This window comes from Myotis nattereri (assembly GCF_964212035.1).
Source record: "Myotis nattereri genome assembly, chromosome: 1".
NCBI lineage: Eukaryota > Metazoa > Chordata > Mammalia > Chiroptera > Vespertilionidae > Myotis > Myotis nattereri.
The window spans coordinates 132,593,107-132,611,856 of NC_138075.1; the positions used below are offsets into that span (position 1 = coordinate 132,593,107).

Genomic DNA, 18,750 nt, shown 5'->3' on the forward strand with positions numbered 1-18,750 from the left:
GCGGTTAATTTGCATATCACCCTGATTAGCCAATGGGAAGCATAGCGAAGGTACAGTCAATTACCCTTTTGTCTTTTATTAGATAGGATAAACTGAAAAATTGCCATTCTCCAGAGTATTTGTTGTGATTTTTGCTTTCAGCAATTGTCAGTTTGGCTCAAATAAACTCATAAAAATTCTCTACAGGTTTGGATGTTTCTTATATCAACAAATAGAGGCCCGAGCACAAAATTCATGCACTTGGGGGTGCAGGGGTCCCTCAGCCTGGCCTGCATGCTCTCGCATTCTGAGAGCCCTCAGGCAATGTCCGACTGACGGTTTAGGCCTGCTCCCCACAGGAAGCAGGCCTAAGCTGGCAGTTGGGCATCCTTAGTGCTGCCACAGAGGCAGGAGAGGCTCCTGTCACCACCGCCGCTGCACTCGCCAGCCATGACCCCGACTTCTGGCTAAGTGGCACTCCCTCTATGGGAGTGCACTGACCACCAGAGGGCAGCTCCTTCATTGAGCATCTGCCCCTGGTAGTCAGTGTGCATCATAGTGACCGGTCATTCCATCATTCAGTTGATTTTCATAGTAGCCTTTTATTATATAGGATCATTATTAGTGCAACTTATTACAGCATTTTCCACCTGACTTGAATACAGTGGGGCCTTGACTTATGAGTGTCCCGACTAATGAGTTTTTCGAGATACGAGCCATCTCTTGACCGATTTTTTGCTTTGAGTTGCAAGCTAAAATTCGGGTTACGAGCCAGCTTAAGAAATCCCACTGCTAGTTGGTGCAGCGAACATCACAGTGAACGCCACAACATCAGCCCAGCATCATGTGTCTCACTTGTTCACTTTTTGATTTGACATACGAGTAAATTTGAGTTATGAGCTCAGTCACGGAATGAATTAAACTTGTAAGTCAAGGCCCCACTGTATTTGCAGAGAGGTCAAATAAGATTTTTTAACAAAAAGTAAGGAAGAGCCCTAGCTAGTTTGGCTCAGTGAATAGAGCATTGGCCTGCTTACTGAAGGATCCCAGGTTCAATTTCAGTCAAGGGCACATGCCCAGGTTTCAGGCTCCATTCCCTGTTGGGAGTATGTAGGAGGCAGCTGATCAATGATTTTCTCTCATCGTTGATGTTTCTATCTCTCTCTCCCTCTCCCCTTCTCTCTGAAATCAATTTTTTTTTAAGTAAGGAAGATACTTATTTTAGCCTTAAGAAAAAACTCACAAAATATTTAAGGGCCTCAAAGTATCCCTCCAAACCCTGATTTTGATGGAACATTGGAAGACTACCTTGTCCTAAAAACATAAGCCCTAAGCAGACTACAGCCACTTCTCACGGCCCTTCCTGTGCAGTCACAGTAAGTGCCTGGCTTGAGTGCTGCCGCCTGCAGACCCTGCTTTGTCCTTCTGTCCCCAGGCAGCTTGCAAGGAGCAGCCCCAGTCTTTGCTTTCTCACGTAATGGGTGTGACAAAGCCCAAAGCACAATGAACCTATTTACATTTGCCAACTACGCTGTGGATATGAACATGAAGGTTTTGGAACATTTCACATTGTGGAAAAGTCTGCTGCCAGCCCTTTGTAAGTGTCCAGGGTTTTATGCAACTGAGAAATACCCTTGCTAGCAAGAGGGACCATCTGAAGATTCCACATTTGAGTGTTAGTCGCACTTTGTACTGTGAGTGTGAATTTCGGTTGCCACCTTGTTCTCTCCTCCCAAAAATCAGGTCTTCTGAGATGGAGTCATGACTTGGCAACAGAACTTACATGATGATGAGGGGATGGGTTCGCCCAAGGACTTACCAGCTCTGTCTCTGATTTCATTCCCTGCAGCATATCCTCCTTTATAGATACTTGAGCTGCTAAATGCAGTTCCTAGTGACTGCAACCACTCAGTGAGGGCATGACTCGAGAACCCCATTTCTTTTCAAGGAAAGAATCTGTTTTGTAATTAAAGTTTTTAAGTGTTAAAGATTCCTTGAAATACCTGCCACTCATTTCAATATCTGGCATACTGCCCACCTCTATCTTTTCATACTGGCTTACATGAAGGGTTGAGTGGTGGATGCATTCAGTTGATAGTAATACTATTCTAATAACCTGGCTATTAATTAATAACAGGAAAGGAGTAAAGCGAAGGCCAGATACTAGAGGCATGCCATTTGTACAGCTTTGCCAGGAAGCTGCAGTTTAACACTCTCCAGGTATGATTCCTGCATATTGCTGGGGAAAGGGACTGGACAATGGACGCATGCCCAGTAGGGTCTGGGTGATGTGGGAAGGTGCTTGCCTGTCACTCATACCTAGGAATAGGGCGTTGCCCAGAATAGGCATGTAGGCATGGGCACTGCAAGCACAGGAGGATTTGGCATTTAAACTCTTGAACAAAGAAGTCCTCCTTCTTGGTGCTCTTGGTCCTCTTGAGCTCCTGGCTCTCCTGTGACATGGGGCACACTCCCCTGCATCTGCCCACCTGGCTCAGGGCCATGTGGACCCACACAATGGACTGATGGACTGGGACTAGCCTGTTGTTGTACCAGACTCAATTCCACTATGAAACAGAAATTCTGGGCACTGACTCTGCTTCTAGCTCTGCTGAAGCCCTGGCTACACATTTTCCAGGACTGATTTAAGGGATATGAGACTTTGCTACCCAAAGGATATAATTTCACATGAATAAACCTTTCTACCCCATCTCATCCTCCTGTGGGAATCTTAGAAAATTCTTTGGCTTAAGATATCGAAAGAAGCAGACTCCAAGCTCCCAGTGGGAAAAGGGATACCCCAATCTCAGTAGCAACGGAGGAATTTTACCTGTACAATCCTCCGATAACAATAGCTCTTCCACTCACCATCTAGTAGTCATGGGAAAACCCATCAACCTTTCTGAGCCTCTGTTGACAATGGTAAAATGGGAACAAAATTCCACCCCCCGACCCTTAACTCACAGGATTATTGAACATTTAAGTGGGGGAAATGGATGTCAAAATCCCTTTGTAAACCACCATAAATGTGTGCTATTATGGTGTGTCAATCATAGACACATTTGTGTTTTCATTCATTAAATACATATAGAGTGTTTGCTATTTGACAAGCAATCTGTGGCCCTAGGGGAATAGCAGTAAAACAAAACAAAAGCAGACCCAATACCCAGCTCTCATGGCATCTAAGTTCTACCAGATATATAGAGAGAAACACTTGTCATGACTGTCACGTGCAATAGCATCCCTTTTCCTATGGTGATATTTCTGTGCATACTTAGAAGCCTTAAATTTTGCAGGTAGGTCAAAGTTCAGGATGTCTACCCTATGTATAATCCCCTAATGACTAGATTCCTGCAATAAAAACCTGATTGTAATAGATTCCCAAAGGCCATTGTAATTATCTGAGATAAACCCTTTGCAGTAATGTTGGAAAATGCCTCAAACTGTCTAAGTGACCATTTTGTTAAAAGCCTCTGCAGCAGATGTGCTTCGCCCCTGGCCCCACGTGAACCCCCTCAGGTTGCAGCTGCAGGTACGGTGGACAACTCCTCTGCTTACTGCCCTGCCCCACCCCAGTGCCCGCAGCCCATGGCCTTCCCTGCACGCGCTCTGCCTCCCCAGTGCCTTTCCCAGGCTGCAAGTGTGGGGCACTAACAATGCCAAGTACTTCCTCCATCAGTGGGGGTGGGACTGCAGGACCAATGCTTCAGCCTGGTGTCCTGAGAGGGATGATTCTGAAGAGTAGGCCTCACTAGAGCTCAGAGGGTCCCAGCAGGATGAAGCCCAGGTTGCTCACAGAGCCTCCCTTCACTGGCTCTTCATCCTGCACCCTCCCTCACGTGCTCCCTTCACGCCTGCTTCCTGGCATCACCTCCTGGAAGCTGCCAGCCACCACGTCCTTCGGGAACTTCTTTTAGAGAAAGCCAAACTGAGATGTTAATCCCATGTGTCTGCAAATGTCATCACAATTTCTAATAGAACACTGATCGGAATACTGGAAAGAATGAAGGGATTTTTGCAGTGATTTCCAATTCTACCCCAGATTTTGGAATGTGCTGAAAAATAATGTAAATTCCTACCTCCAGGACGTCAAACCCGCAGCTTTCATGATACTCCACATCAAAGTCATGGATGGTGAGCTGAATGCTACTCCCGGGAGCAGTGTGAATGTACCATATACACTCCTTGCTGGGCGGGTACGTGTTCGGGTATCCGGGGCTGCTGAAGGAGCCCATGGCCCCAGACAACTCCGCACCACAACCTGTTAAAACAGCAAGGCTCAGTCAGTTCCAAGTGAGCTCTGGCCAGTGGGAAGAATTTAACAATCCAACTAATCAAAAGGTAATTGAAAATGCAGATAGCTATTTTAAGAGAAAAATCATAAAGTTACAATAAAGCTATAATTAAGCAGCTATAAACAATGAGGAAAAAATCATGGCTACAGGTTATTACATTTATTCTTTTTAAAAAACATGATTATATTATTTGTGCAATAATTTTCAATCCTTATTCTCATCACATTAAGCCTTTGGTAATATTTTCAAAATGTCATTCTAATTTTTAGATTTTTTTTTCATTATATGTAGGTAAGAATTTCAAAGTAGGAAGTACAATGAAAGCAAAAGAAACCATCAACAAAACAACAAGAAAGACCACTGCATGGTAGAACATATTTGCCAATGTTATATCCAATAAGGGCCTATTCTCCAAAATTTACAAGGAGCTCATACATCTTAACAAAAGGAAGATAAACAATCCAATAAAAAAAATGGGCAAAGGACCTAAATAGACAATTTTCAAAAGAGGACATACAGAAAGCCAAGAGACATATGAAAACATGCTCAAAGTCACTAATCAGCCAAAACCGGTTTGGCTCAGTGGATAGAGCGTCGGCTTGCGGACTGAAAGGTCCCGGGTTCGATTCCGGTCAAGGGCATGTACCTGGGTTGCGGGCACCTCCCCAGTGGGAGATGTGCAGGAGGCAGCTGATCGATGTTTCTCTCTCATCGATGTTTCTAACTCTCTATCTCTCTCCCTTCCTCTCTGTAAAAAAATCAATAAAATATATTTAAAAAAAAAAGTCACTAATCATCTGAGAGATGCAAATAAAAATGACAATGAGATGCCATCTCACACCTGTCAGAATGGCTATCATAAACAAATCAACTAATGACAAGTGCTGGAAAGGATGCAGCGGAAAAATAGGAACCCTCATGCACTGCTGGTGAGAATGCAGACTGGTGCAGGCACTGTGGAGAACAGTATGGAGTTTCCTCAAAAAATTAAAAATGGAACTCCCATTTGACCCAGTGATCCCACTTCTAGGAATATATCCCAAGAAACCAGAAACACCAATCAGAAAGGACATATGCACCCCAATGTTCATAGCAGCACAATTTACAATAGCTAACATTTGGAAACAGCCTAAGTGCTCATCAGCAGATGAGTGGATTAGAAAAATGTGGTACAGCTACACAATTGAATACTATGCTGCTGTAACAAAAAAAGAACTCTTACCATTCGCAACAGCATGGATGGATACGGAGAGCATTATGCTAAGCGAAATAACCCAGTTGGAGAAAGATAAATATCACATGATCTCACTCATTTGTGGAATATAATGAGCAACATCAACTGATGAACAAAAACAGATCCAGAGACAGAGAAGCATGGAACAGACCGTCAAACTTCAGAGGGAAGACAAGGGAGGGAGAGGGGGATAAGAGATCAACCAAAGGACTTGTATGCATGCATATAAGCATAACCAATGGACACAGATGCTAGGGGGTGAGGGCATGTGTGGGGGATTGGGGGGTGGCCAGGGAGAGATCAATGGGAGAAAAAGGAGACATATCTACTACTATATGTAATACTTTAAACAATAAAGAATTTTTTAAAAAGTATAATGGACAGTAAACACTATGTCTCTGAGTCTTTGGTTTCCTGTATTTAATACATTATTTCTAAGTGCTTTTCAGAGCTAAGATCTAGAATTGTAAATGCATATTAATAAGAGAAAGAAACCAGTGTAAAAAGGTATGGTTCCAAATATATTACAAAACCCATAGAATGTAGAACACTACGCTGAACCCTATGGACTCCGGGGATGAGGATGTTAATGTGGGGTCATCAACTGTAACAAATGGCCCACCCTGGTGGGGAATGTTGATCATGGCGGAGGCTGTGCATGTATGGGAAGGGGGAGGGGGGGATATGGGAGCTTTACCTTCCACTCAATTTTGCAATGAACCTAAAACTCTTCCAAAAAATTAATTCTATTAAAAAATTATACAGGCCCTGACCCAAGCAATTTATACCTAAAAACCAAAGAACAAACAAAAACCAATATATAAAACACAAGCACAGAAGACTGCAGCCTATGTTTTATGAATGTTTATATACATAAAAAAGTGATTAAGGCAAATCATTACAACAAATAATTAACTTGGTACACAGTAAAAACTTGTCACCACTTACTGAGTGCTTAGATGTGTTTGACAAGTGTTTTCCATTTTAGTTCTCGTAGTAACCATATGAAGCAGGCACTGTTAGTATCTGCTTTTCTCAAGTGAGCAAATCAACGCAAACAGCGCTCACGTGGCTGCCCAGGGTCATCAGGCTTGTAGGTGGTGGGGCCCGGACAGGACGCAGGTGATTTGGTTCTGTCAGGGCGCTTCACTCCTACATTCTACAGACTCAGTGTGCAGGATCCAGACAGAACTTTCAGAACCAGAGAGGGAGAGAAAACTTATGGAAGAAATAAAATTTAAGGAAGGCTCGAATTCTAAAGAGGAAATTAGAAAAAAGGAGAGATTATCTTGTTTTCTAATAGCAAGTTTTAGTGATTAAAAAATGTTGTTTGCTTTGCTAACATATCTGGGCCTTTTTTTCTGTTTTTTCAAATATTCTTTATTGATTGGTAAATTCTTTCAAATACCTTCTCTTACTCTTCATCAAGGCTTTGTCATGTTTAAAAATAATAATGCCGCCTTTGGTGGGCTAGAAGAGGTCAATGGGGGGGAAAGAGGGCATTATGTACTACTTTCAACAATAAAGATTTTTTAAAAAATAAAAATAATAGTGCTCCCTCATTCCATTATGAATATGTGTGCATTTTCACATGAATGAAACTTAACTGTTGTGACTGAAAATGTAAGACACTAAAGCTAAGATCAGGTCTACTATCACCCTATGCTAATTCATCCTGTATGGTGAGTTAAAAAAGAAGTTATTAAAAAGTTCAAAAATATATATTCTCTACATAGAATCTCCACTTAACTAAAAATAACTGAGAATTCTAAGAAGACTCTTGATGCAGTAAAGAAATCTGATTCCAGCTCAACATGTTACCATCTTGAGTTGCTCGTCTCCTGCTTCCATTTGAAAACTTCCTTTTTTCAGACTTTAAATTTTTTGCACAGAGCAGTATCTTTTCTATGGCTTATAAACATCTTACTTTATTTCGGGTTAAAATCCTGCAAAAAAGCTGCTTAAAATTAGATATGTGGGCATTATTTATATACTACCATGAATGTTTAAAAAAATAAATGCCGTGAAAGATTAGAAAATATTTTTCCTACTATGACAACCCATGGAAAGTATTCCTGAAGCCAAAATCAGCAGATTGTATATATGGTCAGTACCACTGCACAAGTCTAGGGGGCACCAGTGACAGAATATTTCATCAAAGGATACTCTCTAAAGTTTTCCAATGCTGTGGCCCATATAAATCATCTTAACATGAAATACCTTTTACTAAATTGCATTATAGGTAAGCAATGCCATTCTGTTACCCCAATATTTTTTAACGTACATTTCAGCTCCTCTAGTTCTTCATATCAGTTATACCATATTAAGTAATTCAATGGAAAAATCTTTGGAGAAAAATAACTCTGTAGCTAAATACTATAAAAGAGAACAGGGAAATGAAAGCTTGGCTATCTCATCTCTGCGTTTTTATTAGCTTCAGTTCACCAGACAATCCAACTCAATTTTTTTTATTTAGCTGATTTGTCTAAAAATCTGTACAACATTTTCCATTGTCTTTTCCAATTGTTTTAGGTTTCCTTGTAAATTCCTTTGCAAATAACAGGATGCCAATACCCTTTTATTAGTCACTGGAATGATAATATCAGATTCTTGGCATTCATTAATGCTCTAAAAAATTATAGCACTTATTTTATGTACCCACTGACAGCTCTTAAGAACCACCATGTACTTTTCCTAAGATTTAAACAAATATAAACAAGGTTTATAAAAACATAAGGAAATATTACTTTTAGGTTTCTCATGTTCTCTTCTCATTAATAGTGCTTATGTGTGTCTTCTAAAGAGAAATTCCAATACTATTAAAAGTGATACCATATTGGTGAAAAATATTGTGTGGTTGTGAGAAGAAGAGAAAAACAGTTGGAGTTTGAAAACTCTTTGAAGCTTTCTACTTTTACTTCCTGCTCTCACTATCTCTGAGGTTTAACACATCAGAAGTTAACAACTTGGATTCAAAAGTTCACATTGAATGCAAAATAGTATAAATTAATTTAGTGATTCTATATTATAGTAAAAACTATAAAGTACTGGAAAAATAGAGTTAATTCTGATACTTATGGTAGAAACTCTGCCTTTGACTATTTAAATCTTGAAATAGATAACAATAAATTTTTAATTCCCATCCGTGCATCCATTCAATAAATATTTATTGAGCATATGCCATAGAACAGTTCTGCTGTGGAAGCCAGGTGTACTTAATGTCTATTTTTAAAAATGCAGTTATAGACATAAAAACTGCTATTGCCACATGCCCTCCTGTGAGTCATTAAACTCTTTTTGCTTTTTCTTCAGTTTTCAAAGAGTAATTTCAATAAGTATTTATTTTTAAAAAGCAATCAGTGAATTATACTTTATTCTTCACATGTTAATTGGTGATAAGCTACAAATAAGAATTAAAAAAAATCATCATACTGAGGTGCTAACAGATATTTTTAAATTTGTTAGTTTTGGTAGTACAAGTTAGCAGGATTCTCTTTGATACTAGTCCATAGGTGAGAGATTTTTGATCAACATTCAGCCAGTTATGGCTCACTCTCTTGAGTATCATCACTTTTTCCTAGATTTTGGGACACTTTGACATTGTGTACTTGGTCTCAGGCAAAAGAAAATACGACAAAAGTATATATTTTAAAAACTGAAAAATAAAAGAACAATGTCTGTTTTTCCTATGCTCTTTTTTTAGTGACAAGGGAACACATATTCACAACAAAATTAAGAAAATGTCTGTTAATAAAAAAAATAAAATATGTAATGAATTATTTGATACTTTGTTTCATAAGCTCAAGCTATCATTAGGCTAACAGTAAAACATTAGAACATGAATTTGGAATTGTATAATTATGGATAAAAATTTAAAAATCATAAATTCACAAAAATTGAACTTTTTAATTATAAATGAAAGCAATTAACAATTACAATTCACAATAGATAGTAGAGTTTTTAATGTATAATGTGAGTCTTTTGAATTGTGTTAGTGCATTTTTTTCCATTTCATTCGCTGCAGAAAAGGGAGTCAATTACAATATAGACAATGTGATTTAGAACCTGTATCAACATGTACTATCCCATTGTCAGCAAAAGAAATACTGAAATAATCTAGAAAACTATTGTGTGTAATTCTGAAGAAGAGAAATGTGTTCTAAATGCTGAAATGAATCAAGACTCCCAAAGCTAAATGATTAATTCTGCCTCATCAACAATTTCTTGTTCAGAATGGGTAGCAAAGCTGTTCATTTAATTTGACTTACTATTTCTCTATTACCTGTGGTAAAAACAAGATTTGTTTTTTTAATAAAGATTGTGGAATTTAAAAAAACTTATTTGGTAAGCTGTTTTACCTATGTAGTTGTTATCAGTGTTGCTAATGTCTAATACTAAAAACTTTCTGCATAAACAAGTATCCTAATTTACTTTCCTATTAAATTTAAATTTATTCAGGGCCTAGAAGAGGGGAAAGTGTTTTGTTCACTGCACTATTTCCCTCAGTGTACCCCTCAAAGGGAAACCTTTTGTTAAATGCACTCTCTCCTGCATGAGTCACAGAAGAAAATCTGTTTCTAAGTCCATCTGCCCATTTTGGGGATGGAAGCAATAAGGCTTCTGGAAAAATCTCAGGTATCTGCATTTCATTTAGAGGAAAAAATAATAGTACAAACATATTTGCAAATATTAAAACAAGTGAAACTCCTGAGAAAACACAGGTTAGCAAGTATGCAGTAATTTTTAAAAATCATGACACTGTCAGTCATGTCTGTGATTTCGGGTGGATGACTTGGGGGTCAGAAGGGTAGAAAAGAGAGACGGAGGAGAGACAAAGCTGTAGATGAAAGAAGTTATATCAACCAATAGTCATCAGGAAATAAAACAGGAGATGTTTAGACTCCCAATATCCTCTTCCTCATCATGCTATATAATAAAAGCCTAATATGCTAAGTGTACAGTAGTCCGTTCAACCAATCAAAGCATAATATGCTAAGGCCGCTCAACCACTCGTTATGATGTGCTCTGACCACCAGGGGGCAGACAGTCACTCTGACGTGCACTGACCACTAGGGGGCAGACTCTCTGACCAGTATGTTAGCTTGCTGCTGGGGTCCGGCCGACCGGGACTGAGCAAGATGGGCCAGACATGCCCTGGAGCCCTCCCATGGTCCCTCTCTGACTGGCCAACCTACCATGTCCCTCCCCAGCCTTGATCATGCACCGGTGGGGTCCCTCGGCCTGGCCTGCACCCTCTCGGATTCCAGGAACCCTTGGGGGATGTCAGAGAGCCGGTTTCAGCCAGGTTGAGGGACCCCACTGGTGCACAAATTCGCACACTGGGCCTCTAGTAAAATATAAAAGAAATTTCTCAACTTCTTTATTTGTAATAGAATTAGTATTTAAGCTCATTGGTTTGTTATATAGATTAAATGAAATAACCAAAGTAAGGTTTTTAACTAAGTGTCTTGCATATGATGATCCTCTATATGTGTTGTAATTTAACAGAAGTTTATCCAGATATGGGATGATATTAGAAAAATACTTGGAGCTAGAAGAGAAATTACCATACCAGCTAAAGAGCCATCATAAATAGCTGAGATGTAAAAAATCAATCATTCATTAAGCTATAATAAAGGTAGTTCATATTTGCATGGCAATTTAGTTTTTCAAAGAGCTTTTAACAAGCATATTATTTTATTGAAAATTCATAACCACTCTACGATGTGGGCCTATTTTAGAGATGAGCAAAGTGAGATTCAGGAATGCCACTGGATTTGAAGCTCCCAGAGTGAAGGACAGATTTAGGGCCAGTGCCCCCATCCTTTCTCACTCTACCCTCAGCACCCCACTCCCAGTTCTGTGTTCTCGCTATGCCTTATTGGGCGCTGGAATGGCAGCACTGAACACTGACTGCCCTCGTTACTGTTTGGCCCATCTACTGAGGAAATCATCACCATAGCAACCTGAAAAAACAAATACAGCAAAGATACTGTTCATTTAATTTGAGGCATCATTAGACATCAGCTGAACTGGAATAAAATAATGTCCCAACGAGTATCATATGTGTTTCAGTTTTAATTAGTTCATCTTTATAAAACTTACAGTACTGGTGACTGATAATCCATTTGATCCTAGTTTCCTCCAAACTCCCAGTCAGGAGATCAGAGGAAGCACTTCCCTTATCAGCAGGAAGCATGCTGATGTACTGCACTCATACCAAAGAAGAGTTAAAAACTGTTTCTAAACCTGTTTACTAGTGAAGATAATTTAAATCTTTTTTTTAAAAGGACTTTGCTAATACTTTCTTTTTTCTTTTTGGTCTAAAGCAAGCAATGAGTCATAAGTTGTTTTTTAATTAAGCATAGCCTATTTATGCTCTATCTTCAAAGTTTGGGGTGGTTGTTTTTAAATGAAAAAACTTTAATAAATGCAAACCACCCATGGACACAGACAATAGAGTGGGAAGGCCTGGGAGGGGTGGGTGTGGGGTGGAGGGGGTCAATGGGAAAAAATAATGCAAACAAACAAAGGGGACATCTGTAATACTTTCAACAATAAAGATAAATTTAACAAGAAAAAGCAAACTGGCAATGAAACTGCTAAGCAGAATCAGGGGCACAGAGTTTCAAAGGTTACATTTCTTATTTCCCTATAACTGCTCAAATGCAGTCACCTCTTTACACTGGCATTTTCCTCAAACTATCTTCCATAAACCAATAACACCCAGAGGACTTCCAGCTTGGAACTGACATGGGCCACCTAGGCTAGAAGAAAAGGAATAGAGAATGGCCCCCCAAAAGACATTTTCACATCCTCGTCATCTAATTTTCGAGGAAAATGCCTGAGAAATTAGTGGTCAATGTTGAAAAGCCTATGTATAGCAAAAGCATAAAATTTAAACACTACATTATGATGCTCACATGCTTCATTAAAATGACTGATTTATATTTTAGTAGTTTTTCTATAATTAAAAAAAAATCTTTCTCTTCTTCAATACCTTAAGAGAGTCCTCACTGGTTAGTCCACTTTCCCCCTGAAAGGTACAAAGGAAGCATGGGGAGGGTGTAGAGTCACAGGGAGAAGTTGCCAATAAGGACTCTTCTAGTGGGACAAGTATGATGTGAAATGGCAACTAAAAGCTCAGAATTTGAGGAAGATACAAACCAAGGCAAAATTAAACTATTTTCTAGAATAAACAGGCCTCACTTCTGATACAATGATATCCTATGTAATAAAAGGCTAATATGCAAATCAACCGAACATCGGAACGACCAGTCACTATGACACACACTGACCACCAGGGGGCAGACGCTTAATGCAGGAGCTGCCCCCTGGTGGTCAGTGTGCTCCCACAGGGAGAGCATCGCTCAGCCAGAAGCCAGGCTCACAGCTGGTGAGCACAGTGGTGGTGGCGGAAGCCTCTCCCGCCTCCGTGGCAGCGCTACGGATGTCCAACTGCCAGCTTAGGACCGCTCCCTGTGGGCTATCAGTTGGACATCCCTGAAGGCTTCCTGACTGCAAGAGGGTGCAGGCCAGGCTGAGCTTCCCTCCCCCTACCCCCACCCCAGTGCAAGAATTTCATGCACCAGGCCTGTAGTATGCAAATAATGTGATTAAGGTGATTTTGAACTGAAACTTTCAGGTTGGGGGTGGGGTGTGGAGGTGAAGAAGAATGTGAGCTTCTTAAAATGACCAAAGTTGTCTGAAGGTAACTGTGGCATGTATAAGAACCATAAAAAGTCAGCAATTCCAGTTAATTCCCCAATAGTATAAAAGTGTATGCCCCTCTCCTGAGAAAGGCAAATGATAAGTATCTACTCTCTGAAGAGAGAAGGCTAAAATCAGATTACTGGTCCTCTTTGAAGATGTAGTCAAGGGTGGAGCCCCCGAATTCAGATGATCTTAGGGATTTGAAAGTTAGTTTTCTGAGGGACTCCAGGAGGTTGGCTCCAGGGCATATCCGACACGTCTCGCCCAGTCCCGCCCCACTGGCCACCTTCTAATTAATTTCCTTTCAATGTGCACGAATTCATGCACTGGATCACTAATTATTAATAACGAACTACAACGTTCGCTAATGACTGATTACTACAATCATGTTGCATTCATTTCCCTTACCCGCCTTACACGCAGGTGCACCATTTCTCTCCACTAATATGAGCAGCAAATATTTTAGCAGCCAATTACCACGTCATTAATCTTGTGCTGACCTATTTGGTGTGCACAACAGGAAATATTTTGCTTTCAGAGCACAAGAAAAATAGGTTTATTTGCATTATGCTTATTAATTTGTGCAGTTTCTCAATGTCTAGTAAGTTAATGTTCAAGACAAAATATTAATTTTTATTAAAATGTTCTATTATTTTATGTTAATGATTACTCATTTATTTCAGCCCTTTGTATTTGGCACGTCTCCATCAAAATAAACCTACATTTCTATGAAGATTGAAGCTTTTGTTTTTTTGCAGCCCACATAAACTTAAACCTTTTTTATTTGGCCAGTGTTAGCCTTTGAGTTTGACATGCTTGGAGTAGAGTTATCTGTTTTCAATGGCAGGGACAAATACATTTTTTTAAGAAGAGTGAAAGAATAGGCCATAGTTAATGACTTGTAAAATAGACACAGGAAGCTTAAACATCAATGCTGTTCATAGTTATAAAGTGACTTTTAAATTACTACATAAGATGTCATATGAATATTCAAAGTTAAGATTATCATAGCTTTCTGACATTCTAAAATGTCCTAAGTCTTAATATTGAAGTGTTCTACCTTAGTACACCATTAAAGAGAAATGAACACAATGAACCATATTTTAGGACTTTTCATAAAATATAAATTTTAATTTCCTACATATTAAAGGATAAAAAATCTTTCATTTTCACTCAGAAAATTATAGTCAATCTCATCATCTTTTCATTTTGATTAACTATATATTTTTTCTTCTAACCTGCTCATTCCAACCAAATAAAAAATGCTTTCCCAGCAGAAATTCTTTGCTTTCAATTCAGGAGAAATCAAAAAAATTAGTCTTTCTTAAAACATTTTTTAAATTACTAAAGATTTCTGAACAAGATATATATATATATATATATATATATATATATATATATATATATCCTATCTAATAAAAGAGAAACATGGTAATTAGCATATGACCGCTACCCCTCCCATTGGCTAATCAGGGCAATATGCAAATTAACTGCCAGCCAAGATGGCGGCCAGCAGCCAGGCAGCTTAAAGCGCACATAAGGCTTGCTTGCTTCAGTGATGGAGGACTCCAACGTTCCCCGCCTGCCGCTGCCGGCCTCTGAGCTGCAACTCTAAGGAACTATGTTACAAATATAGAAGCTAAACAAAACCCCAGAAACCTGCTTTAGTCTGTTTGGCTTCAGCCAGCAGGATCGCAACATTGTTTCAAATACAGAAGGTAAACAAAGGCCAGAAACCTGCTTTCAGCAGCGGAGGCCTAAGAGCTGGAGCCTCAGAGCTAAAATAAAAAAAAAATAAAAAAAGGAGCGGTTGGGAGCTTCAGTCACCTGCCAGCCTAAAAACAGCCCTCAGCCCCTCACCCAGGCTGGCCAGGCACCCCAGTGGGGACCCCCCACCCTGAAGGGTGTGTGACCAGCTGCAAACAGCCATCATCCCCTCATCCAGGCTGGCCAGGCATTCCAGTGAGGACCCCCACCCTGATCCAGGACACCCTTCAGGGCAAACCAGCCAGCCCCCACCCAGGCCTCTATCCTATATAGTAAAAGGGTAATATGCCTCCCGGCACCGGGATCAGCGTGACAGGGGGCAGCGCCCAAACCCCCTGATCGCCCTGCGGCTCTGAGTGTGACAGGGGGCGGGGCCACAGCCTCCCTATCCGCCCTGCTCTGTGTGTGACAGGGTGCGGTGCCCCAACCTCCTGATCAGCCCTGCTCTGTGCCTGATATGGGGGAGCTCCCCAACCCCCTGATCGCCACTCTGTGTGTGACAGGGTGCAGCACCCCAATCCCCTGATCGGCCCTGCTCTGTGACAGGGTGTGGCGCCCTAACCCCACCCCCCCACCCCCCACGGGCCCTGCTCTGTGTGTGACAGGGTAGAGCCAAAACCTCCCCATCGGCCCTGCCCTGAGTGTGATAGTGGTGGCGCCCCAACCCCCTGATCAGCCTGCTCTGTGTGTGATAGAGGGTGGCGCCCCAACTCCCCTATTGGCCCTATTCTGTGAGTGACAGGGGGGAGCTCCCCAACCCCCTGATCGACCCTGCTCTGTGCGTGACAGGGTAAGGTGCCCCAACCCCCTGATTGGCCCTGCTCTGTGCATGACAGGGGGTGGCGCCGCAACCTCCCCATCGACCCTGTCTTGAGTGTGACAGGGGGTGGTGCCCCAACCCTCCAGTGGGCCCTACCCTGAGCGTGACTGAGGGTGGCATCGCAACCTCCAGATCCACCCTGCTCTGTGCATGACAGGGGACGGTGCCCCAACTCCCCAATCGTCCCTGCTCTGAGCCCGACCAGGGGCTGCACCTAGGATTTGGGCCTGCCCTCTGCCACCCGGGAGCAGGCCTAAGCCAGCAGGTCGTTATTTCCCGAGGGGTCCCAGACTGCGAGAGGGCACAGGCCGGGCTGAGGGACCCCCTCTTCCCCCCCGAGTGCACAAATTTTTGTGCACCGGGCCTCTAGTATATATATAATCTTCCAAGGAAATGAAATGAGACCAAGTCAACTGGACTAATTTCCCCTAGTCAGTGTCAGTAGTCAGGCCTAAGGCTACTTTATGGAATCCCCAAACCAGCAAAGACAGAGGACATATGTTCTCTTTCTGTGATTTCCATGTTCAACCTTCATGCTTCTACTTAAAACTATTCATTCTATCCTGCTTTCTCTCAGTTTAATTATTTTGATACATAGCGCTCTTGTGGGAAAAGGCTCACCAGCACCCCCACAGAGGGCTCTGCATCACTGACCGCCCCTTCTCCCCACCCCACCCCCACCCCCAAATTCCTCCTCTCACCTTTCCCCAACTCCCAGCCATTTTTCCACAGGGAGGTTGCTCCACATGACAAATGAACAGATAGATGTGGGCAGCACCATGCCAGTGGTTGTGATGTTCTCTGACCCATGCTCTGCCCCTGCCCAAGCCTGAGCCAGGAGAGTGCTTTCTGTGATGGTAATGCCAGGGATGAGGGTCCCTCGCAGGGCACATGCTGCAGGCAGCCAGCCAGCCAGCCAAAGTCCTTAGCTTACAAGGTATAGTTCTGGCTGGGCTCCTAAATGAACCAAATCCTTAAGTGCGCCACTCCATCCGCATTGTTCACCTCTAGTCAAACCGATCTGTCTTATGGGCAGCTCTCCTTTCACTTCTCATTTTCTTATAACTGCCCTGGTAAACTAGTTTGTGTAACTAAACCGTGGTAATGAACAATCTCTGGGGTCTATATCAGCTCAGAAGTGTATGCTTCCATCGGCCATACATAGCAGCTCCAAACGAAGAGTACTTTTACATGCCTATAAAGCAGATGTTGTGGTGAACAACAGACAAACAACTGCTATTTTGAACTCATCATTTGCTAAGTAATGTGCTTCCTGGCATTATTACTACGTAAATCTGAAGAAAGAATGAATTGTGCATTTTAATGGGAAGAGCTTGAGACCAGGACATTTTTTACTTGGAAACGACAGCAGAGGTTCATTTAAAAACATTCATTTTCCTCCGTGGGAATTTAGTTACAAAATAACTGACTCCAAGCGCTGGCCTGCTCTGCATTATGGTACCATTTAAGCTTTGCAATGGAGAGTTGTGGGGAAAACTACCTGCTTCCCGGCAGAGTGCAGCTACTAAAGCACAAGCCGTGGGGTGGGACACACACACTTGGTTCTGGGTCCTGGTTTTGTCACTTCCTCGATTTGTGAGTTTGGGGAAATGAATTAACTTCTTTACAACTCTTTCCTCAGTTCTCTTATCCATAAGATGGGGATAATGATGCTTATTTCAGAGAATTTTTGGGAGGAAACATAATATTTTTAAAATGCTAACCAAAGGGCCCAGCACATGGGATTATCTTTTAAAATGAGAATATCAAGTGTTATTTTTAAAATGATTCTCAACATTTTAAAGTGACAACATCAGTTTTAAATGATAATATCAACATTTTAAAGATAATTGCTTGGTCCAGTAATAATATTTTCATTCACTCTATCTATGGCAACATGGTTTGTTTTTATTATAACTAATATCTTAAAATAAAATTTAAATTGTATTTTGGTGGTCAAATCAATATTATTTAGCCTGTAAGTAGTCTGTAAGTATAACTAGAAGGAGGAAAAATCAGGGACAAAGTACATTAATGTCATTACTTATATAGAGAGTATGAAATTCTAAATCTTCTGGAATGTAATTACTCTCCTATACCAGAGGTTCCTTCTTTGTTTTGGGAGTCACTGCCACTGAAAGCTGGCATCAGTTCCTTTGAGCACACAGTGACATACACATAAAACGAGGCCTTAGTAACATGATGGTAGAGACAAATATAGCAATATTTAAGTAAATGTTCAAAAAAAGAAATCTCTGAGGACAAAAAATGAATGTTCTATATTGAACCTCCTGTTTGTTCTGTCTAGGTTTAGTCATTTTTGGTTGCTACAAAATTTGAAACTGTGAAAAAAAAAAAGTAGTTTCTTTTTCAATGTATGAAAAACTGTGGAATCCCCTAGAAAGTATGTACAATCTCTCTCAGAGATGTTGTTGCTAGGGAACCCGAACACAAACAGAAGATTCCAAAAGCCCTTCCTTTGGCCCAAATCTCAAGGACGATTACAAATTGTGCAGTACGTGATTTGGGAAGGTCATGGTTGTTTGAGGGAGATTTTTTTTTTCTTTTTATAACTGTTTCAGAAAGTAGCAAAGGAAATTGACCTCCAACTTTTTCAAAAGTAGTGTCATGGGAATTGAGAGGCAAGACTCCTAAAAGGCCCCCACTGGTTACAAGACTTAGAGACAACATTAAATGAAGGTCAACTGTGTGTATGTGTATCTCTGGCTGTTGTCAAGGAGGCAAATACTGTCAGGATTTAGCTTTTCCACTCATTTTTAGCTTTTCATTCTGAAATGTCTGCATTTGCTTATTGCCACCTCTGACCTTGCTGGAAAAGTCCCGGAGCCAAGGCAAAAAGAGCTGCAAGAGTTGTTTTGTAAATCATTATCTGAATTTAACAAATGTGAATTACTTTATAAACAGATTTTTTTAATTGGCAT

At 40.9% G+C, this 18,750-nt stretch overlaps 1 protein-coding gene across 1 annotated transcript in view; it reads right to left on the reverse strand.

Moving 5' to 3' along the window:
* Positions 1-18,750, reverse strand: part of CUBN (cubilin) — a gene marked incomplete at its 5' end in the record, with an annotated part of 286,558 nt that overhangs the window by 157,410 nt on the left and 110,398 nt on the right. Inside the window, one exon of the mRNA XM_081091329.1 lies at positions 4,059-4,240. Coding sequence (XP_080947455.1) covers positions 4,059-4,240 — 182 coding nt within the window. The remainder of the gene's footprint in view (positions 1-4,058; positions 4,241-18,750) is intronic.